This window comes from Manacus candei, unplaced genomic scaffold (assembly GCF_025592945.1).
Source record: "Manacus candei isolate 608988 ecotype Guabito, Panama unplaced genomic scaffold, ASM2559294v1 h1tg000014l, whole genome shotgun sequence".
Taxonomy (NCBI): Eukaryota; Metazoa; Chordata; class Aves; order Passeriformes; family Pipridae; genus Manacus; species Manacus candei.
In genome coordinates, this window is record NW_026138062.1 from 80,327,615 (window position 1) to 80,351,795 (window position 24,181).

Sequence of the window (24,181 nt, forward strand, 5' to 3'; positions counted from 1 at the left end):
ATAACCATACATCAAAAGAACACATAAAAAATAATCACTGGAGAGGCAGAGGGGTGGTGGGAAGGAAAGGAAACAGCATCCACATGGAGCAGCAATAGTGGGTAATTTTGGTTAAAAAACCCACAAAATTGCCCTTTCAGCTATCGAGGCATATCAAGAATGTGGGACTCAGAAGACATCTTAGGATATAATTAGAAAATTAGTGCATTTGAATATCTGTGCCTTCTAGTTTTGAGATTTTGCTTTTTTATATCTGCATTTGAATTAAAAGAAGGAAGTCTCAATTTTAAGTCCTAAAAACAAAGGTGAAAAGTTTTTCCAATTCCCATCTTATAAGAAGATGATAGAGACTCAGAGACAGAAGAGCCTGAGCTTTCTGATGAAAAATAAATAAAAGAATGCTCTTGAAGACTGTCTATCTCAAAAGCCTTCCTTCCCCCTAAACTATCTCTTTTTTTCTCTCTTCCACTTCCCCACCATGCATGCGTGCATACATACCCACAAGCAAAAGCAATCAGAGTCTGCTAAATTATCCAGGAAGACATCTCTTTTTTTCATCATCATCATATCCTTGGAAACCCACATCAGCTGGATAGTTTCAGCAAAAATCAAAGTGAGGAGGAGCAAGGTTACACCGTGTCAGGCCTAAGAAAGCGAGTCACTAAAACCCTGTGTTAAAGGCATCATTATAAACACCCAGAGAATTTCATACATATGTTATTCTTCAAAGCACAGCCCTTCAAATTGTGCTGAAATGTTTTGATTTTGCATATATATCAATGTTCTAAAATGACATTAAGCTTTTAATAATTATCATATTATTAAATTTGACTTCTCCAGAAGATGTGGTCCAAACCTTAAAGCCCAACACAGTCAGATGAATTAAGAAATCATTGTGTAATACAGCTGTTATTATTGGACTAAAGAAGAATAGTGTTTAGTTGACATTTTCAGGTATGAAAAGTCTGTGAAGAAACTTATGGTGGAATTGTTGGCTTAATTTTATGGATGAATTGTCCAGCTATTATCCCTGAACCCTCTCAAGGCAGCTACTTTGAAATTGCTTTTTGTTGATAAATACTTGAATAATGGGGTGTATGGTTGAGCTGCGTGAACTGATCTTTCTTCATTTGTGGTGACTTTGGAAAAATAAGATACAAATTTTTTTTCCAGATAAGCCTAAAATTATTTTGGAAAGGTCAAGTAAATAACATTCCAAACCACACTAACACTTTTGGGGAATACATTTGACACTTCTACATTTTTACATTAAAATACTCTTTTTCGTGAAAAAAAACCTTTGAAAATAAACTGATTTTGGTAGATAACATAAGGAAGAAATTTTTAATTTTTTTTTTTTAATTCCTTGCTAGAGTGCTCATTGAAATAATTGAACCCAGAGCATCTAATCAGCAGCAAATCTCTCTCCAGGTCCAACCTTTAACAATATATTCAAATATATATAATTCTTTCCTATTTGAATGGATGTCATGTGTATTCTAAAAACCTGTAGTTTTGGGTAATGTCTCTAATAACACACAACTCTTGAAAATATTTAATTTGCTGTGTATACTTATAATTGGCAAATGTGATAGTTCTTGATTAGAATTTCTTATGTGATTCCTGAAAAAGAAAAGGTTATGTGTTGGTTTTGAGTTATAATGAGGCCACCTTCAGTGCCATGTATTTCTGAAATGGTGCTGTTGAGTTTATTATCAGTGATTTGCTGCAGTAGCAAAGCTTGCTCTCTAATTTTTCTGTACTTCACACTTTGCTACTGCTTATACCCCCAGTTTTCTTGAACTTTACTTCATCTGAGCTTTTCTGTTTGAGAAGTCAGATTGTAAAATTACCATGCCTGTGAAGATCATGTGCAATCTTCATGAAGAAAATATAACTGTTCACAGAATAATTTCACTTGAGACTGATGATCTAACAGTTGCTAATGATCTTCTCTTTCCATCTAAATCATTTATTATTCAGAAAACTCAAACTATAAAGATAATATTAAAGTGACTTAGTAGTTTTTCTAAGCTGAAATCTTTCCTGCACCATTAGGTGCTGTGGAATGCAAATAAGGGTATCCTGTCCCTACCTTTCTCACGTGGTGCTTCTATAACTCACCTTTCTTTTGAGAATAGGTTGCTCAGGTTTTCACTCAATTCAAGGAAGAAAATGGCACTCTAGCTACTGATATTGCTTAAAATGACAGCTAATGCTAAGTGATACATCAGAACTGTGCTCAATTCCAGCTGAGATTGGGAACTTTGGGAAGGTTCTGACCAAATGGAAACAGGTAAAAATGCTTTGGAGACTGAGAGGGGCAGGGAACTGACAAAAATTTGAAATTTTCCTGAAAAAAAAAAATCTTTAAAAAAATCTTTTAAATTTTATAAGTCTTCCTAATCTTTCTTCACAGCATAGGTTCCATCAAAATTTGTGTTGGGACCTTGAAGTGTCTTTAGCCCCTCCTCCAAAATGGAATCCTCTGAGCTGCAATCACAAAGTATTTTTTCCTGCTCTTACTTCTTGAATTCTTGATGCAATGTAATAAATTTCTCTTTGTTTTGTAATTAAAGTCACTTTTTTTTGCTAAATCCTATCATAGACTTTCCGAATTGAATCTTACTCTGAATTCCTGTGAACCACCTTAACTTTGTCTCAAGGATTCCAGACTCTTTTGGCAGCTTTCAGAAAAGCTCATCACATGGATCTTTCTGTGTGTCTCTCACAGAAAGGAGAACAGACAGCAAAAAATAATCAGGAGGGCAGTAAGGGTGTATCTCAAAACCATTCTCAAGTTGCAAGGAGAAAAAAAAAAAAAACCAAAACCAAACCAAAAAGACCATTGCCACCAAAGCTGATAAAGCTGACTGGAACATGCCACGTGAGGATCTCCCACAACACCCTGACTTGTTTCACGAGGCTGTGGTTCCCTCACGAGCGCTGAGAAAGCTCTGAACCCCCTTTGAAGAAACTTGACTGTGAGCAGGTCTCCAGGTATCAGCTGCAACTGATGGTGTTCATGTTACGGTGGAAGGTGATGTGTCATTTGTGAGAGTGATCCAAACTATTTTCAGTCAGGATTACTTTTATTTTGTTACAAGGCCTCAAGGCAGAAGAGTTAAAGTGCCTGGGGTTTTTGCCTTATCTACTTTATACTCAGATGTGCATTTTCATTACTTTTCCTTCACTGGTATCCACACAGCTCCCACATACACACTGGGAAGTTTACTCCCCACATACACCCTGGAAGATAAAAATTGTTTTTTCTTGATAGCCTGGTGCCTGAGGAGGGTGTATCTTTCAGCTGGAACCGCCCATGTTAATCCTCATGGCAAGCGAAGGCAAAAACAAACCAAAGGAGAGGAGGAAGCACAGAATAAAGTTTGGCAGGGTAAAACTCTTGTTAAAGCATTTTATTCTTTAGATATTACTGTGGGCCATTGCACTAGTGGATTTGTTCCCTCCCCCCCCCCCCCAGCGATTTCTGTGTTTTACATTTACTGCAGGATTCGTAATCCTTGATTGGTGGGAGGCAGGGAGGAGTTGAAGGACCCTGACATGTTGAAGTGCTAGTTTGGTGCTTGGTTGAGGAGAGCTCTGGATGGCTTTCAGCATCCCTAAGCAGGAAGTGAAATCTCTTTGCACTGCTTTGTATATCATTTCATTGAAAATAAATTAGCAATATGATCAAACATTCTTTATTAAAAAAAATACTGTGATATTCCGCTGGTGAATTATCCTATTTGATGGCTTAATAGTTAAGGTTCTAAAAATCTGCCAGCCTGATGGCAAGATGGATAATATTAACAAAATTAAGTCTTGACTGTGTTGCATTTATCCCACCATCCATGGTTATGTGTTATACAAGGGCAAAGAGTCATGACAGGAATTCAACCACATGTGTAGAACTCTTTTGAGCAAGAAAAGAGCATTACAGGTTGACAGCTAGAAGGATAAGGCCTTATTTTCTCATGTAGTGCACTTTGGTGATAGGAACGTGAGAATTAATTGTATTAGTCAAAGACAGTGCAATGAAGTGCAATAATCTATGTTTTAGGTTGCAGAGATGCCACTCACTTTCCCAAGGTGATTTTCATTGAGGTACAGCTGTGCCACTGTGATAGAGTGTTTCAGATTAGTCTTGGACCCCTCAGATTGTATTTTGAAATAAAGCCATTTAAAATAACTGACGTTCTCTGCTATCTCTTTTTACTAACCTTAAAATTATTGAAGTGAGTTTTGAGTTGTTTAAGCAATTTCAGTGATCTGTCCTGAATTTCTCAGAGAAATGAAAGTAGCAACTGTAATAAAATAGAGATCAGCAATCTGTTTGCCTCCACTTAGTTTCAACACATGCCTCCGTAACAGGGAAATTTGGGAAAATTCTCTTTGACCTCTTTCTTCTTCTCAGTGCAATTCTGGCTGAGCTTTTTTAATTTTTTTTTTTGTGTGTGTGCAGAAAGAGTCAAGTGTCATTCAGGGAAAGCTGTCATCTTTGTTCAAGGCTGCTGGTGTCTGAATTTGTGTTGTGCATTAGCTTTTCCTCGTAGGTTTTCAAGGGCCAGCTGCCGGTACTTTATTTCATTTAATTTTGAATGGTCCTATTTTATGCCTTGGAAAAAACAAGGAAATATGGCTTGTCTGTTTACTTAAAAAGAATAAAAATGAACATTACAGCCTAATGTGATTTTTAAGCAGTGGCAATGGGCCTAGAACACCATATTAATAGTGGGGGAAAATCATGCTGGCTTTATTCATACAAGATATTTGGTGGCTTTTGTGGTAATATTTTGTCTTGAATGCAGTGAAATTGGCACTGCAGGTATAAGGACAACTGCTTTTTTAAATGCAGTTTTGAGAGACGTTTTGTTTTCCTTTGTGTTTTTGATTTTTGGGTTGTTTTTTTTTTTAGTAGAGGATTGAAATGAGCCTCAGGAGATCTGTTTTGAACTCCCCTGTCAGTCTCAGAAGTCCGTAAAATTTAAGACATTCCACTTAATTCTTCTGTGTTCGTTTCCCCAGCTGTGAAATGGGAATAATGCTGCCTCTTTTTCCCTAACATTTGGTCTGTACTGTTCAAATAATGACCTTACAAATCTTCAAGGCAGAGATCCACTCTTAACTGTGTATATATACGTTAGTGTAGGGTTGTGAACAAAATCAAGACATACATAGATGCCTTTTTGCAGGTAAATCTTCTTCATTTCAGGCTGTGGTCTCAAACAATGCTCTAAAACTACCTTTTTATTTAAAATGTTGAATTACAAAATTAATTTCCTTAGCCTCCTGCATGCTCTGCAAATTTACCTAATTTCTTTCAGGCAAGTTGTATAAGCTTCAGTGATTTGCCCAGTGCAGTATTTGTAACTAATGAGAAAGGGGAGCTTTTATACAAGAGAGATTGACTCCTTTAAAATGATAGGCTTTATTATTATTACTACTCTTTAATTGGAAAGGACTTTTTTTTTAACTGCTAGCAAAACTTATGCTAACTTTGGGAAAAAAATTAGGTCTTACACTTTACTGCTAAAGTAAATTGTAATTTGAAGTCTGTATTATATTCATATAACTCCAGAACATGGGAGATTAGTCTTCCTGTTGAATACTTGGCTTAATTTGTCCTTAGAGGTAAATCTTGCACTAGTAAGCATTAGTAAAGTAAAACTTAGAGTACTTGAAAACAGTAATTCTTCAGTATTAAAGAATTGTCTAATTGAGAATATATTTTTTTCTTGTACTAAGATATTCTTCAATGTCCAATAACCTAGTTAAGTTATTATCCAATGTATCCTTTTATGTTCTCTGTGTATCACCTGATTTTAGCACAAGCAGAAATTTTGAAATAACACATTGCAGCCCACTCATTTTCTACAGTACAAATGTTGCACTTAATATTATCTGCCCCACCAAAACTGAACAGCAATAGGTAAATGTGTTGAGAGATCCTACATTATGTCACATTATGTCACCTTTTATTCTTCTGCTTCCCTGAGAGCAAGAATGGTGAGCTTTTTAAATGACTGGACTGGTGACAAACAACGAGTCTGACGGACAGGGAAATGGGAGCGTGTTCCAGCATCTCAGGGCCTTCATTGCAAACTTGGCTTTCTGTTCCAGGGGAGCTGCAGCTAAAGTGCTTTTGCTGATAGCAAATTCAGTGGAGTGCTGTGGGGAGCAAAACGATCCCTGAAGTAAGCACTGAGGGCTTCAAAGGTCGAACCCGACCTTTTGAAAGCTGCGAGCCACCGGTGCCATCCTCAAATGTTCATGTTAGATGCTTCCCTGGGAAATGCTTGGTTCAGATTTCCCGGGATCCCTGTGTGCAGCTCCACCAACTGTGTGTGCAGCAGACTACGCCGGTCTCCAGGTGACAAAGCTGTGTTTGTGGCAACATCTGTGCTGTGCAGAAAGGTCATGTTTTTCTATCCAGTAAAAAAAAAAAAAAAAAAAGAAAGAAAAAAAAAGAAAAATGAGAAAGAAAAAAGCCCTTTTTTTTTTGTTTGCTGCTACTCTTTGAATTTTGGCAAGTACTCATGAGCATTATAGAACACATAGTCCCAGTGCCTACTAAATTCGGATCAGTGCAAGGGGGAGGGTGGGGCTACCTCTGCTTGTTAGAGTCCCCTTGGAAGGTGGCAGAAGTGGGTTTTACATAAATACTCTTCCCTTCCACGTGACCCAGGGTCCCACAACACTGCTGAGAGATGGCCTGAGTCTGGGGAGATGCACCTTGAGGGAGGAGAAAAGTCGCAGAGCCGGTCACTGTTCTCAGCCCTGAGAACTTACCATGTTCTTCCTAACACACTGAGGCAATTCCTTTGCACTGCTTCTTTCTTGTCACCTGCCTGAGATCCACAGCTCCTTGTTTTCTGACAGCTCCCACACTTGTCCTGAGCCTGACCTGCTTTACTGGTGGAGAATCAGCCTTTCACACACCCATAGTCTTTGTGAGTCCTGCTGTTGCTCTGGTGCACAAAATAAATGAGATATTCGCTCATTTGTTGGAGGAGTTGTTTCAAGACAATTTAGGGCAGCTGGCTTTTTCTTCATATTTCAGTGTCAAATGAGATGGCATAATCAGAAATAACTTGCTACTACACCTTGTTTTTTCATATTCATCACATTTTTTATTTTGTCATAAGCAATTCTGGTAAGAGCATGTGTTGTAAAAATGTGCCACGGTGTGATATCAGGCCCTCATTTTAAGTGATTTGGGATGACACCATACTGCCAGTACTAAGTACTAATGTTGAAATAGGCTTTGTTCTTTTGAGTTATATTCTTAAACTTTCTAAGGACAGAATTTGGTGCAGGGATGTGCAGATTCCAATTTTTGGTTGCCTCTTTGAAAACAGATGGAAACAGTGATTTTTTTACTGTAACTTAAAATACTTCCTCCTCCTTCGTTTGCTACTGAAACTTATTGCTTTTGAAATGGGAGGAAAAGAAAACAAAGAAACAAACCACAAACCAACCATCAAGCCATAAAACTTTCTATAAGAAGAGAAAACTATTGTTCTTACCAGTTCCTAACTCAGGAAGCAAGAAAAGCAGGATTAAAATTGTAGCATCTCTTAACACTTGGGGGGTTTTTTCTGTCATGACTGTGCAACTAAATTATGTTTAATCAAACTTTGATGAAATGTCTCACATCTTCTAACATGTAGTATCACCTACAGGCCCATGAAATGTCTTACAACCATGGGGCTACGTGAATTTATTTTATTTTCCTTCTAGGCTGCCTAGCCATTTCAACCCAGCTGTATGTCTTGCAATATGAACTCATTCACCGGAAGTCTCTCATGCTATAACTAGTGATATAGATCTACATGGAGCTTTTGTTAAAAGGATTTGGATATTTTTAATGACATCTGATTTGCTAGCAAAAATGTCAAGCACATAATTGCCATTTCAGAGTTTCATAAATCTGAATCAATTAGTAAAAAGAACCCCTTGACCTCATGTCCATGAGCGTTCAGGATCATTCAGTCTAAGTGCTAAGGAGCTATTGGCACATGATATTCTAGCTGAATGATCCTTTTGTTCAATCCCGTTTTCTTAGAACGAGGGTAAGTGCAGCTCCCTTTGAATTTAAAACCTTGCTAAATTATTTAGTGCTACATACCACAGACTGATTAAATTTTGCACAGAGTAGTGAGATTGTTTCCCAGGTAGGTCATCACTCAGTTCAGTTTACCACTTAAAATTTCTTTCTTTCTCAGTCAAAATACAGCAAGGGCCATCCATCATTATCACTCTGTCCTTTAATTTTTCTGTCAGCCTTTGTCAAGCTTGAAACAAAATCCTTTACATTTTTATCAACTTCAGCTATTGTTGTCTGATTTGTGCTCAGTCATGTCAAAATATCGGTTGTGTTTTTACCAAAAAAAGTCAAATATTTTCAATAGGTCAGATCTATCTTTCACATAAGCCTGCTAAACCAAACAGAACCATTTCTCATTTCTTTGGAGATGGGGAGTAAAAATGCTTAAGGCCAAATCGGCAGTGAGAGTAAATTGTCCAGGCTCCCTGCACTTAAATGGATGAATGTCTTCTGCCTTAGCAAGAGGAATGTGGCATCAATTCAAGAAAGGAGAGGCAAACAGGAAATTTTGATCAGGCACAGCTTGACACTGTTTCAAGCTGATCTTGTACAACATTATTCTGCCACTCATGAGCAGCTCTGCTAAGGAGCAGCCTCCAGGCCAAGCCAAGTGTTGTGTGCTCCTCCTTTTTCCTCTGTCCACTTGGGATCAAACCTCCAAAAAACATGGTCAGGACCCCATTTTTTTTGTTAAAAATCCCGTTCAGGTCTTGTATAACCTGTGGGAACGTAAGTGAAAAAGAGTTGGGACTGGAGTCAGTAAGTCCCCTTGGCATGAAGGTCAGCCCCTTTTCTATTTCCAACAACTTTTATGGAAACAATTAGTTCTCCATGAATTGTTTGTATTTCAGAGCTAGCAAGGTTTTGAAATTAATACCAACTTAAATACATTATTGGATTTCTGGCTAAATATCTCTCTGTCAACAGACATCCAGTTTAGAAGTGAGATTTCAAAATTAATGGTGCCAATTACTGCTTGACTTCTAGATCTCTGAGCATGGCTTTTCTATCTTCTTTGGTTCCCCATCTGCAAAATATAGCTATTTTCTGCTTCACAGGAGGCTAGGGATTAATACCTTAGTATTATTGAAATAGCAATCTTGTGCAGTGATTTGGGTAGGGCTACTTGAATTAAAAAGTTCCACTCTATGAGGTCTCTTGGTCATAATGATCCTTGGTGTTTAGTGGCATGAGAGGCATAAACAAAGATTTGCTTTCAGCTGAACATTGTGTACAACCAGATTGAGAAATTGCAAGACAAGGAAATGGAATTAAGTTTCACTCTAACACAGGTTTCTTGGGCAGAAATGTGCAAATCCATTCTGTTGAGATCCTTCTTGACAGAAAGCTCAAGAGGACAAATCTTCATAGTCCCTTTGATAGCATGTTTTTGAGCAGCTGCCAGCAGGGAGCTCTGGATAACATAATGTGTGCCTCACTAGTGATGTAAGATAGCTCTGCCCTGCATTATAAAACAAAAAATAAAATAAAATAAAAAAGTCCTGCAGGACTAGAAACAGGTCAAATTGTCATTCCCTTTTCTGACACGAAAAAGAAGCAGCACACCCTCTATGAAACACAGTGATCCAGATGCCTTAAACAGAAGCCTGTGCTGTTAAGTATCATTTCTTACCTGTAGTCTGTCTGATTTTGGGAGCTTCCAAACCCACCTACATCCTACACCTGCAATACTGAGAGGGGAGACTGAGGACCACTGTACATTACTTCTGGTTTTTTCTAAAGCATTTTCCAGGGAAAGACAAAGTTTTCATGAGAATCCATAAGTCTTGGAAGGACTGATAGTTTGCTAGGAGCCTTTCTGTCAGACTCGATAGGACTGAGGGGCCCCATCCACATAAGAGGGGCTCAGGTGCTTTTCAGAGTGCTGTGCCTGGATTTGGGCCATCCAAAACAAGACTTAAGGATGAGATATGGTCCCAGAGTTCCAAAATGTGTTGTCTGTGTACTTTACACATTCCTGTTGCGGACTCTCATGGTGTTAATGAAGCAAATCCCCCAGGCAGAGCCTCGAACCTGGGCAGGTATGAACCAGACATTTCCAGAGCCCAGAGCAGACTCAGATTTCATTGCTAGTGCTCCTCAGGCTGCTGATTCCTTGTTCCTCTCTTGTACTGTGGTCTTTAAGAGTAAATCTTTAGAATTCTGTGAGCAAAGCAGACCAACTGTAGGCATTTACACAGAGAATTTCACCTTAGTCTGCAAGAAAAGAAACAAAGTAAATGTTATTCCTTGTATTTACGTTTCTTTTGAGAACATATGTTTTTCTTTGAGGCTTCTGACAAGCTGCCATTTTGATGTTTGGCATCAGTTTATGATTTTGATCAGGAAACTAATTTCTGCAAAAGTTTTCATTATTCTTGACCTGATGAGAGAAGATGGATTTATCACATCTGTATTAAAACGCTGATGTTATATTCTAGTTCTTGTTAACTTGAATTTTTCCTAGATAGCCTTTCATTTAAAATGAGAAATCTTGTTGGAAATGCTTCAATCAGAAGAGAAACCAGAAAGCAATCAAATTCTAAGTTTACCAGTCACTCATGTAAGCTATTATTTGGTAAAATAGGTAGACAGTGTGTTTGCAGAACAGATAGCACTGCCATAAAACCCTAACTTGCCATTGCACAGTCTCAAGTAAATGGCATATTCAGGAAAGATAATTAATGGAACCGTAAGTCACACTAATTAGGTTTTACATACAGGAATGATTTGTAAAGCTTTCTTAGTAAACAAGGCTTTGCTCTTCTTATGAAGTAGGTGGGTTTTTTTTCTGTTTGATTTCATTTTTAGCAGATACTTATCAGGGAAGGAGTTTCCCTTTATGAGAAGAAATTGCATAGATCAGTACATGTGACATGTGTCTTTTTAACATGTTAATTTATTTCTAATGCTTGTTATACTCAGTTCTGTTTAATTATTGTGGTACTCACACTCCAGGTAATATTATCATTTTTCCTGGTGATTAATGTGGCTACACTGAGGGAGTTTCTAAAAGCCTGTTCTAATTTTTCTGGCTTGAGAATATTTTGTAGTGAGAAATAGATTAAATATCAGTGTACAACAGACGAAAGAGGGATCTTGTGCTCTTTTCTGAAGGCTTCAGAAGTGGAAAATCCCAGAAGTGTAGATTCCAGAGGCTATAGTGCTGGTGTTCATCAAAACTAGAGGAATACAGAAAAATTTAGGTGACTTATAGATGTTAACTAACAAGGAGACTTTTAAAGTTGCAAAATAATCTGTCGTCCAGTGTGAAAATAAGGTAAGTATGCTACTTTGAGGCCTTGAGAGAGTAATTATGCAATGCTGAACAGAAGGACCCTGTGTCTGGAGTGTGTTCTGTAGGGCCCAATACTGAAAAGCTCTGAGCTACTTCAGCTTCCATTGATTTCAGTCAGAATTGATGGTACTCAGAGACCAATTGCATTTCTTTCCACGGCAAGGGAAGACAGATTGTGGGTCAGATTTTGGCTCTTTTATTGCATTGAATAGCACCCTTCAGAAATATTTTCACTGAAATCAGTATGGAATGGGTTACTCACCATCAGCTGCCAAGAAACGAGTCCTTTCCTTTTAAACCTGCGATATAAATAATCTGAAAAATGTCAGGTGCTTTTTATGTCTTCATGGGAGTGCTTTTCTTTGGTTCTCTTCAGGGCTTTTGTTTGTTTGTTCTTTAAAACCTGCAATCACCTTATAAGCAAAGTCCTATTGGTCTTTATTGCTTTTGGCAGTGTAATCAAAGGATTTGCTCTCTGTACATCTGGCTATGTTCTGCTCTGCACTGGAGCATTTTGCAACAGATATTGTTGGTTCCTCTGCAGTGAAGCAGTGGTGCCCCCAAGCCTGGCACACCTGCACTTGATCAAAAGCTGAAGGGATTTTTAGGACTGTCATCGTCAGGGCTGTGCATTTTTTCTGACTTGCAAGCACGGGTTTGTTAATAGCAATACTGTTAGAATTTCTGATTTTTAGTTTGAAGCTGCTTTAGAGGAATACTGATGTGTGTACTAACAATAAATTGTGTTAAGGATGACTGAAAGATGAATGTGCCTGCTAATTAGGGTAAAGATTTTGAAATATACTCTGCTCTGGATCTTAGCAGACAACTGTGTCTTAATCAAATGTGTGGGAAGAAGAAAAGCAATCCGGAAAAAGCAACTTTTATAGTTAGTAGCATTTTCTCCCCTTTTTCCCTCCATTGAGTCTGTCTGAAAGTGGGTGTTTTAACATACAACCATTTCTCGTTAACATGTGTGTGTTTATTTTAGCATGATGGTGTTTTCTTCATCTCCCACTCTGACACAGCATGTTTCATCTGTGTATGGTTTCTACTATATGAGGCATTTAAAATGGCTCAGTGAAGAAATGGATTCTTGTCACTTAAACCGTCACTCTCTAGATCTGTGGAAGCTTGGTCATTTTAACAGAGTTTTAAATTCCATATGCTCAAAGATTGACTAAAAAATTGAGAGTGATAAATGTCAAGAATTTAAAGGTACTCTGCTGTACCTGTAATAATTTATGTTAATCATGTTTTAATTTAGTCATTTTCAACATTCTTGTATTTACAAATTAAACCGCTGTTATGGTTCTCCTTTGTTTGCATGATATGATTTTATTTTATTTTTTTTTTTTCCACTCACCAGATGTTTTCAACACTTTGCTTCCCACTACTGTCATCCCCTCCCTTACCACTGCAACAGTCACAACCACTGTAGCCTTAACAGCCAGCACAACCACCTCGGCAACAGCCACCAGCATCGGAGGTACAGTATACTTCTTTGTTATGGCCTGGAAAGCACATTACAAACAGGAAATTTTAGGTTTTGTTTCTAAGAAGGGTAGATATTGCTAAAGAGAGGGTTCAAACATTTTGGTTCAATGTATGCTATATATCTTTGGTGGAATAAGCCCCAGGATGGTACACGGTTAAGAAAGATTTCATATGACCTTGAATATTTTCATTGCTCTAGCAGTGTGTATGTGAACTTTGACAGGATGCTTAAATTATTTGTATAGATTTGCATTTAATTTTTTTAAGGTTAGTAAATTAACTTTAATGTAAAATGCAAGCAAGCTATTTTTAAATAAACTTGACCTTTTAAGAGTGGTTATTTTGGGTGCTACCATTTAAAACAAGATAGGTGCCTCAGCACTGGAATTTCTGTTGATGCAATCTTGCTTGATATCAGAGGCATTGCATTACATCACCCTTGTTGGCCTTTTACAGTTTAAGGTATTCCTAAATTAGGGGTGTTGTTATCTCACCAGAACTAGAGTAAGTAAGCTGAAATTTCTCTCTCCCCTCCGTGCCCCCATCCTGTTGGGTTTTTGTCTGTTATAGCTTTTCAAATGTTTCTGGTAATGCTTTATTTCTTTATGTGCAAAATATAAAGGTTAATTTTACTCTTTTATTCAGCAACTGATCAGATAACTTGTTAAATAGGGAAGATGTGTGTGCAAGGTTTCACAGATTATCATCTTCTGGGTAGCTACGCATCTCTCATGGTAAATGAAATGGCAGAAGCTTTCTGTGTGGTCTCTTGAAAGCTTTCATTGCACAAAGGGAGAGGAAATAATATTCATTTACCACACTGCAATGTTCACATGATGAGGTACAACTAGGCCAGCCAGGAAAGTTAAGACAGAATCTTTTCTTTCTGGAAATGTTGTAGTGACCTAACTTGCAAGAAGAAGCTGAGCTAATTTGCAAGTCCAGTGTATAAGGATTGTGATAGTATCAGATCACCCAACTTCTTCCTCCATTGGTATTTTAATATTGTGGTCTTCATGAACAAACTGACATCAAACCTGTTATTACATTTTTTAAGCTCTAGTACTGCTTTTAATGTAAAACATATATTGTTGTTTCAGTGAAAAAGAGAACAAGTGCTATAGTAATCCCTTTCCTCCAGAAAAAAAAGGGATGGACCATGGAAAATAGTCCCATGCTCATGGGTCTGAGTGGTTGCAAGAACATTTCCTGAAAAGAAACATAATGACAGGAATTATCATGTCTTTCTAAGAGAGTGGTTTGTGTCAAGCACCAGAAACTTGCCAGCTTTCTGAGGGCTCACATGCTGGAAGGATAAAGTTCTTGGTGTGCTGTGCTGGTTTTTTCTGTCCTCAATGAATTGTTTTCTTCTGTTTGTTTTGTGGTCATAACTAAACCATGTCACCGTTGTGATCGTATATGTAATGTATTCACGTTTTTAAGGCATTGTCTTACCTCCTACATGAGGTTTAGGGCCTCATTTTCCTTTACTTTGAAACATTCATTTTTATCATTTGTGTGCCCAGCACCAAGAGGAAGATCTGAAACAGGAGAACTCTCTTCTAAGCCTCAACTCTTAACACATATGAGAATGCATGTCACTTGATGCCACAGTTACAAAGAGATGCTGCTTTGAGAGAGAGTCCAGGAAGGAAATCCGGGTGAAGGTGATCAATGGCTAAAACATGAACACTCGCTTTTCCCAACAAAATGACTGAGAAGGTGAAACCACTTCAGCCTCAAGGAACTGGTAGTTACAGTCTCTTGGGCAGATAAGCAAAAGGACAAATGAGTGTGGGAAATCTGTTTCCTGAAAAGCTTGAGTCGAAAGGAAAATCTATCCCAATGCAGAGGAAAAGATAGGACACGTGTAATAAACTAATGAAGTTGTTTATCTAACAGTCTGAGAAATCAAACACCAGGAAAACGTCAAAACAAGAGGTTGCTGTAAACATAAATCGTAGAGTAGATCGGTGGGGAAGAAACAGGAGACCGGGCATAAAACCAGGTGCAAAACGAAACTAGCAAGTTGTGAGAAATGTAACAAAACAAAAGTGTTTAGAAATACGCTGGATGAAAGACAAAAATGAAGAAATTTTGTGATCCTGTTGATGAATGATGAGGACAAGGCTGAAACAACTGGTGTTTTATCCAACAATGGATGACAACTAGAGCGCTGTTTCTACCAGGGGGGTCACACTGAAAAATGACCACAAATAGAGATCAAAAAACAAGGACAGAAAATTTAAAGGTATGTTCTGAAAAGAAGAGGAAGGCACCGGTTTGTTTGGTTTTGCTTTTGAAAAAGAAGTCAATATGACTCTGATGAAGAGTTATTTTCCAACTTCAATGGGGAAAATGAATCCCCTTATTTAGTGGCAAAGGCATTTAGTGGAGACACTTTGTAAATGCACAGGAGGCAGTGACTCTGATGTAGCTATTTAAGTTCTGTGACTGCCTTCATCCTGGCTTTCATTAATTCCCATGGCAGAGTGGACAGGATGCTCTCCTTAGGTCCCTTCATCTCCTTTCTCGGACCCATAAAACAAATAATGTTTTCAAACTTACAGTGACTGCTGTGAAGGCAGAGTTCTCCTATACTGAAATACTAGACTGAACCTTGTCTAGATTCTCAGAACACCTCCACAGCAGAGGTACAAATGGCACAAGAGCCATTTTGGAGAGGGGCAGATTTTCAATAGTATCTGTTGTTGGCTGAGCAAAAAGTCCCACATAAACATACTTTCCTTTGACATTTCTTCATCCTATTCCAGTAGGATTTTTGACATGAAGGAATATATAAGGACATTAAACTGAGAAACTATTCATATATTCTCAACCTTAAAAACTATTTTTTTTTTGTTGAAAGCAGCATTTCTCTTTGTCTTATGTTATTGGGTATACCTTAAAGAAACAGAAGTTTACCCCAGATCATAGGGCAGTGTATCTATTTAGTAATATCTTTGAAATGGATTTCCAATAGCTGACATAATAAACTTGATAAACAGATTTCACTAATTCTGTTCTAAAATTATTCCTTCATACTTAAGAATCACCTCAGGTAAATTTTACAAGACATTCCTCTATTCTGCAGGACTTTTACACAGTCCACTTTGAGGATATGTTACTCCAATCCAGTCACAGGAATATGATACAGGATATAAAGAGGCAAGAGAATCTGTAAATCTAAGGCATTTTGCATTATGGTGATTTTACCTCCTCATTACCAAAAGCCTGAATTAATGGGGAAAAAAAATTCTCCAAAAGTCATCAGTTAATTCTGGAACCGTGTGATCCATTGCTGTCTTAATTTGCATGGCATTTAGTAAACAGCATGAAAAAAGCTGCTGATCCAGTCGGATGACAGCATGATAATTCATAAACTTCCTATTCAGTCAAACTTTTCACTTTCTCAGACACACGTATGCTTGCCTTTGTGCTCAGTCCTTCAGGAATTAATTATTCTTTTACTGGTACATTACCTACTAACTCAAAAAATCTAAATATAATTTGATGCCAGTGAAGAGTGTTGCCCTTTATATATTTGTCAAGGGTATCTTAAAGCCTAATAACCGTGATGAGGAATGTACGACAAAATGAGAATAAAATGTATGAGAAGAAACAAATCTGGAGGACTGCTGAAAGAATAATTATACACTGTGTGAGTAGTTGTCTTTCTATCAGATTTATGTAATGTTATTTGTGAAAGCTGTGCATGGATCCATGCTATTTTTCCCTTTTATGACTGGAAAGAGGCACAGGAGGATTGTGGATTTGCTCCTAATAGTGAAATAAGGGATACCTCCACTGGAAAAATTCTTTGTTAGTATAAAGTTAATTTAGATGATGCCATTCCAATACTTCAAAGTCCTGTAGGTGGAGAGGGCATGTGATTAACAGTCCAAGAGAAACCACCTCAAGTCAGAACAGCTCTGTGTTTCTGGATTCACAGAGGTAAAAATACTTGTGTACACAAATGTACATAAAACCCTCCCACAGGCTGGCATTATGTTAATCACCCACACACAAACAGAACAATTTTTTTTTTATTTAAGTCTTATTCCTGACAAGGAGAGGGGAAAAAAAAAAAGTCAAAGAGGTTATAAAACTTGTTTATTTTGACTTCTTATTGCTGAAGATTGAAATCTCACCAACAGCTCCAAAATAGGTGCAAAATTAATTTTGCAAGAATATCCCAAGCTCAAAAGATAGATCCATTCTGTTCATTGCACATATCAGAGTGATTCAGCCTCAGCTGACTCACTTGTATGACTGTACCAGAATGTTTAAAGCTCTATACAGAAATGCCTAAAAGCATCTCCAGAAGTTGTTGTGTACAGCAGAGACATGATGCTGCTCCCAGGCAGCTGCACGGTGAAGTTCAAGAGTTTATTTGTCAGGGTGACCACAAAGCCAGCAAATGTACACATTTATATGTGAATGAAATCCCTGCTTTATTATAACCCACTTTGCTTTTATTGGCTTTGGCTCTGGTATAAAATAAGGATTTCTTAAAGGAGATCTCTGGAGCTAAATTTAGAAGAAGAGTTTAGGGTGGTGGAAGGAAGAGTTTGAGGATGTAATAATTTTGAAAACTATTGAGACCTTAGTTTGTGAATATTTCTGTTTAATAGTATAAAAGTCAACCATCTTAGCTAAAAAATTACATTGCTTTCTTATTTCCTATTTTTACCTTGGAGTCTATATTAACAAATATAGACTACTATATAACCCTACTAGAATAACTATTTCTTTATGGCTTAAATGCAGAAACTGTTTGGACAGTACTTGTAGTCCTCATATACTTTTCCTATCCAAAAATGCTAAACATTGCCAGTTCTTTCCATGGGATTTCATTTTTCTTTCACATAATCTGATTAATATAACTTGGCACTTTGAGACATTGACAAAGAAAGAAACAACAAAGCAAGGATAAACTGTGAGGGGCAAGGAAGATAAGGGCAGACTTGTACCTTAAATATAGTTGTTTATGCTTACTTGCATTCAGCTCTGATAACAAAAATGATGGTTGTCTAACTTTAAAAGCAGTTGCCTACGACAGTGAGCTACAAGCCAAGTGCTTCTGTAGCAGTAACATAAAACCCAATTTGTGTTTAGTTTTATTCAAGCTGGGTAAGAAAATTACAACTTTCTGGGTTTTACTTCTTCTTTCTCCCTGCTTTTACACCTAGTATATCCAGTGTCTAGATTTTTCAGGAGGCCAAACAATCTGAGATTCAAACCAACAGTTCTTCAGATCATTTTTTTCCCATTAGACATTCAAGTAAGCCTTTAGCACCACCTTTCAAGAATGGCCATTTCACGATTTTATAATGATTTCTTTCATTACAATTATTTTTCCATTCTTCATTTCTCAACTGTTTAGATGATGTGTTAACAAATCACAATAAACCTAAGTCAGACCATGATGAAATCACAAACCTGTTTTGCAAGCCTCTTTCCCTGGGGCTTGAAACTGGGCTGCCTCTGGTCAGAGCTGTTCCACAGGTGAAACATCTGCAGGCTCCAACCGAGGAGCAGCTGGAAAACCTTCCCTAGCATCTGCAGCCAGGGATGGAAAGCACCCTGTCATTCGCTGGCTCTTGGATGGGCTAAATAGAGGAGACCAGGAAGAGAAATGGTGCCCAGTTTCCCAAGATCCACTACTAACGGGTGCAGAGAGGAGATGCAGGAGTGCAGCCCTGTCTACCTCCTTTTCCATGTTCTCTCTGCTGCCAAGGGCTCTGACATTGGAAGAAAACTCCACAGCTTTGTTCGTACCTGGCCTCAGCTCATTAGCAGACAGGAGCCAAGTCTTGGCATCTCTGTAACCAGGAGGACAAACCCAAAGCAGAAACCCAGAGTGCCGGGCAAGCAGAGAGATGGCAAGATCTGAGAGTTGTTTTAAGATCGAATAGTTGAATTTTTCTTTTTTTATATCAAAATGTGGCTGTTGTGAACAGGACTTGGAGTTTCTTAAATTCTACCGTGATGTTTTCATGAGGCTTAGTAGCCCACAGTGCCCATTTTAAGGGTAACAGGGTATTAGTTCCTTTTCCAAAGCAACATTTAATTTGGGTTTCATCCCACTGGCCAAGCTTCGTGGTACAATTAATGCTGCAAATTCTCAGAGCTCACAAAATTAAGATCAACAGAGGAGATTCTAGCATCTGTTCTGACTCAAAAAACTCTTTGGTTTTTAGATCTGATAGACAGAGAGCCAGGAAAAGCCTTATTATAATGTCATTTGGGAAAAAAATAAATTAAACCCCTCCCTTAAGCCCCACATATCCAGAAACAAAACAAAACAAAACAACAACAAAAAAACCACAAACCAAATCAATAATAATAAAAAAAAAAAAGACCAAACAAACAAACAAAAACCCACAAAAAAAACCAAACCAAACAAAAATCAAAACAAACAAACAACCCCAAAAAAAGCCCAACAAGGCAAAATAGACAAACAAACAAAACCAAAATAAAGCAGTTTCCTACTTTATTGGCTAGATTCCTACAGACTTCTAAGTGTGTCCACAGAGAATTAGAATTATAACAAACAGTACATGCTCACATGCATGGTGATCATGGACCAAAAACATACCAGTTCCAAGCAAGAGGCTCTACAAACATAGTCTGAAAATAACCTTTTCCTTTTTTTTTTATTTAAGTTAAGGTTAGGAATTGTGGGTGTTGGTACATCCACAGAAGATATCTTCCTGTGTCTTAGAGGAAATAAGACAACAGAGCACTAAGTGGCATCAGAATGTGGTTATGAAAGGAGGTACTTTTTCATGCAGTGTGAAACTAAATAAGAAACTGTATTATTGCTACATGCTAGAAAATGGAAGTATCCTGATGTCTATTGTGAGCAGACCAAAATCAGAACCAAGTGTTTCTGTGTGGAATTGCCAGTCCTCAAGTACTTTTAAAAGATGTTTTTTAGTTGTACTATGAACCCAAGAGTAATCCTCCAGGCAACATGCACAGCATTAAAGCAGTCTCACCCCAAACAAAAATTCTGGCAACATGACCCTCATGATGATAGTTGCCTCGACAGCCATGAAAAGTACTTGTGCTTTTCAGCTTTTACCTTTTACAGACTTAAGCAAAGAACTGTGCCATTTAGAAAATGGCAATTTTCTCTGCTTAACAGCTATTATGATGTAAGATGAAGACTGTCGTCATTATTATATGTTATTTGGTCATATTATTCATGAAATGAGGCTGTTGCATTCTGGAACAAATAAAGATGGATTTCATAATCTGAATAGTTTGCCAAGTAAATGAATATCATAAATGAGACACAGATTACACTACAGGCATGCTGAATACATGAAAGAAAGTATCATAATATCATATATTAGGAACCTGCTCTTTGTGTCTGGAACAAATATTTCTAGTGCTAACAAATCCATCCAGCTGTCAGCTCGCAGTAATGAAGTAGGCAACTTAAAAAGTACACAATGATTTCCAGCCTTGATGAATTATCACTTAACCCAAAATGCAACGCTGTACAGATAAGTATCACAATTGGTTGATGGTCTGATAAAGATTCCATTATACAGCTGAGCTCCAGAGAGGCTTCAGCAATGCGTCAGGAATTCAAACATTCCTAACCTAAGCTCTGATCACACTGGGGTGGTTTTTTTTTTTTTTTTGGTGCTGCATATGAATTATGCAGTCTAACAGTCTCTATTGTGAGCTGGCAGTAGGAGAGATTTTCCAAATTAAGAGCCCCTTCTGCTGGAAGCAGGCTGTCTGCCTGCAAAGAGCATCCTTCGCTCGGAATTCATCCTGAGACTTTCCCTCGGGTGCCACAGTCTGGAGGGTCTTAGCACCCCTCAGCAGCTCAGCCTGCACATGTAACTAGCAGGGAAGCACAGGCCTTTGGAAAAAGTCCTTGGGAAGGACTGAAGTCATCAGTGTCACCACCTCTGTGCAAGATGTAGCATCAGAGTCAGTGTGTGCTCAAGACTGTAACCATTTCCACCTGACCTTTAGCCAGTCGTGACCTCGATTTTCAACATTCAGATGTAAACAAGGCATGAAACCTCTTTTATGTGCACTAACTTCATAGTCTATTCAGGCTTAAAAGTCTTGTGACTTTCAAAATAACAATAATAATAATAATAATAATAACAATAATAATAATAATAATAAGTTACGTGTTCATAGCTGCTGCTTTAAAAGCTAGAATTCTGCTGGTTTCAAGGGACTTTTGGAATCAAGCATTTCCAGATCTACAAGCAGTTTGGCTTGCAAATTGGCAAAGTGAGTTTATCCCATCTAGGTGACAGCTAGTTTTGAAGTTTGGATGTGCCTGGATTTTCCAGTCCAAAGAGAGACAGGTTGTTTTTATTGTATTGTCAGTGCTGCCTGCAGTGCCCCATAAGCTTGACAGTGACCTGCAGGTATGTGAAGTACTTCTCTGCAGGAGAGTACTTTCCTCTCTTCCAAGTAAAACCTTACATATCCATAAGCTCATTAATTTTGACTGGGACTATGTGTATGGGACTATATACTATTGGTATGCTATTCATAGATAACATCTGTGATCTGCTAAGTCTAGAGGGACCTGCTGGGTCAGTTAGCCTAAATTTTTGTATGGTTTCCTCTCCTATAGATCTACAAGGAGGCACAGAAACCTTTATTTTATTAGAGCTTCCACCAGAACACATGTGGACTTAATTTAGGGCCTAAGGAAATGGGGAACCCACAATTCCCCTGGGTGTATCTCTTCAGCCCTTAAATATCCTCGTTGCAAGCTTGAGCCTTCTCAGTTAAATTTCTCTGAGGTTAACAACCGAAGACTGGTTCTTGTTAAACCATTCCCTAGTAAAAAGGCTTTACAATCCACATGTATTTTCTTCTCAAAGGTAAATATGTAGTGTAAAGAAGGCTATGAAAATAAGCTTCTAAATTTATTCTTGGACTTCAGTTGAAAGAAATGAGCCTATGATCTTTGGGATCTTGTTAAGACTTTTAGTTGCTTTGGTTTGTTTCAAAGGTGTTGTCAAGTGTATCTTCAATTATGGGATTAAGGGAAACATTGCATTTCTTATAGCAGGGAGAAAGATTAGAATAATAGTTTCTGTTGAATGTGTTTCGTTGTTGCTGTATTTGTATGAGATCACAAGGCTAACAATTTTACTTTATTTAGAGAGATGTTTATGGTATTTTAAAGACAATAGCAGCAAAAACTGATATCTTTGTGTTTGGGGTATTTTTTTTATATTACTGTGTTAGGCAGATTTTGGCAAGTTCTGTTCTGTCAGAGTATTGATGAAGTTAAAAGCAAAAGTATACAACTAAATATCGTTAGAGTTAACAACAAGGACAACTGAAGCAACTGTTCCATTGCCATGTGGGATGTTAAAAAAAGACTGAAGCAGCTCCAAGTTCTAAAAATGAGGAAAGGACAGAAAAAAGAGAGAAAAATGCTTATAGTTTCAAATGCATTGCTAACACCTTTAATAAAAAATGCACGTCTTTCTCACTAACCAGTGAACTCAAGTCATCAACTGTGCCTTTGAAGCTGAAAAGATTACTCTCTCTGCCCTTCGTTTCTCTGACATTCCACTTGAAACACAGTTAATAACTTCCAGTGTGAGCTTCACAAAATGCAGAATTGATACTAATTATATTAAATTTTTTTGGATGAAAGATGACCTTGGTAAAACTTGAAGCTACAGCATTCCCCAGAACAATAAAATAATCTACAGAGAGTGACTTTGGAGATTATTTAATCTGACCTATAAATTTTTGCGTGTGAGGTTATTCAGATACTGAATGCCAAAAAGTGTATTCTTAAGGTAATTTTTTATCTTTTTTTTTTTTTTTCTGAGCATCGAAATAAATTGCAAAATCATACCCCTAACCCATAAATCTTTTAAGGTCAGTATTCTGCTACAGTGTGGCCGTCACACTGGGTGCAGAGAAGCAGAGTCAACACAGGGGAAGTGAAAAAAGGTGAACAAAAACTGAATACCAATGTTTTAAAAGATTAGCTTAAAACACACCGTAAAAGGAACAAAGTGGGAGAGAAGTCTGGTTTGAAGTCTAGGGTATCATAAGTGGCTGTACCTAATCACAGCTGAGTTCATTTTTTTGTTGCTGTTGTTGTAAAAATTGAGCAAAAGAGAGAATTACAAACTCATCTACTCTCAGAAATGCAGGGTGGAAAACCTTATTCAATAACACTTGACTCGCTGTTGGGCTGAGCATAAAAGACTGAAGGGGAAGGCAGAAATGGAAGTGACTGAAAAAAATGAAATTCTGAACCAACACAAGGAAGTACTTTTCACTCAAAGAGAAATACAATTTTTCAATAGCCTACTGAGCCTAGTTTGGAATTGGAGGCACTGGGGTCATTAAAGAAGAAGGGAGATACTATTCTGGAAGAACTGTGTTAACCAAGATGACTTGCAATGGGCTGAATGGCCTTTTCCCTTTCCCCAAATTTATGTTCTTTTTGAAAAACTTTGATTACAAGTCATCCTGCTGTGATTTAGATAGCATGAATTTGAAAAGAATGTATCAAATCCTTTCAATCAAGATGCTTGGGTTTCTTTCCAGTCTGAATTCTGCAAGCCTGTAATAGAAAACCATCAGTCGAGGGAAAGAAATATCAGGAGTAGCAATTTACGTTAATGTACAATTTCCTTTTCCACTGTAAGGAGCAAGAGACAAGGATCCCAGACAACAAAGGGCAGAATATAAATCTTTATGGGAATATGTCAAAAAAAAAAAAAAAAGGAAAATCCCCAAGACTGACAATTTAAGGAAGACATTCTGTTTTTCTGTTTCTTTTATATACTTCTTTTCTTCTGGCTAACAAGTCTCTACTGCATACACATCAGGTCATGCAGTGCATTCAGCACCCTACAGAGGAGAGACAAGTTTCATTTTAATGAATTCAAAGTGCCATAATGGACTTTAGCATTGACTTCAGATCAGGTCCCTGGACATACTTGAGAGAAGCTAGCTTTTAAAACTGTATTAATTGGTTAGAGAATGGGAACCTCATAGAAAATTAATATGCAAAGCCTTTCCAAATTTTAATATTTTTTTTGTGTAGTTTTCAATACAGATCTAAGAGGAATATTTTTGACTCTTGTGTTTGACTCAACTACTGTCTCCAGTGCAGGAATCCTCTCTGCTACTGGGCTGAATTGCATTCTTAGGCACACTTTGAGATTCTTTGACACAATTAGTGCCATCAATCCTGAACTTGTTTACCCCCTACAATGCAGTGTTGTTGCTGTGAATGCTGGGTT

At 37.7% G+C, this 24,181-nt stretch overlaps 1 protein-coding gene across 6 annotated transcripts in view; it reads left to right on the forward strand.

Moving 5' to 3' along the window:
* The window catches only part of CADM2 (cell adhesion molecule 2), a 611,005-nt gene that overhangs the window by 547,515 nt on the left and 39,309 nt on the right, over positions 1-24,181 (forward strand). For 5 of the 6 annotated variants that reach the window (XM_051780129.1, XM_051780130.1, XM_051780132.1 and 2 more), the window contains one exon: positions 12,778-12,897. The exons of the other annotated variant lie outside the window; for it this stretch is intronic. In XM_051780129.1, the coding sequence (XP_051636089.1) occupies positions 12,778-12,897 (120 nt within the window). The remainder of the gene's footprint in view (positions 1-12,777; positions 12,898-24,181) is intronic. 6 annotated transcript variants of the gene reach the window in all.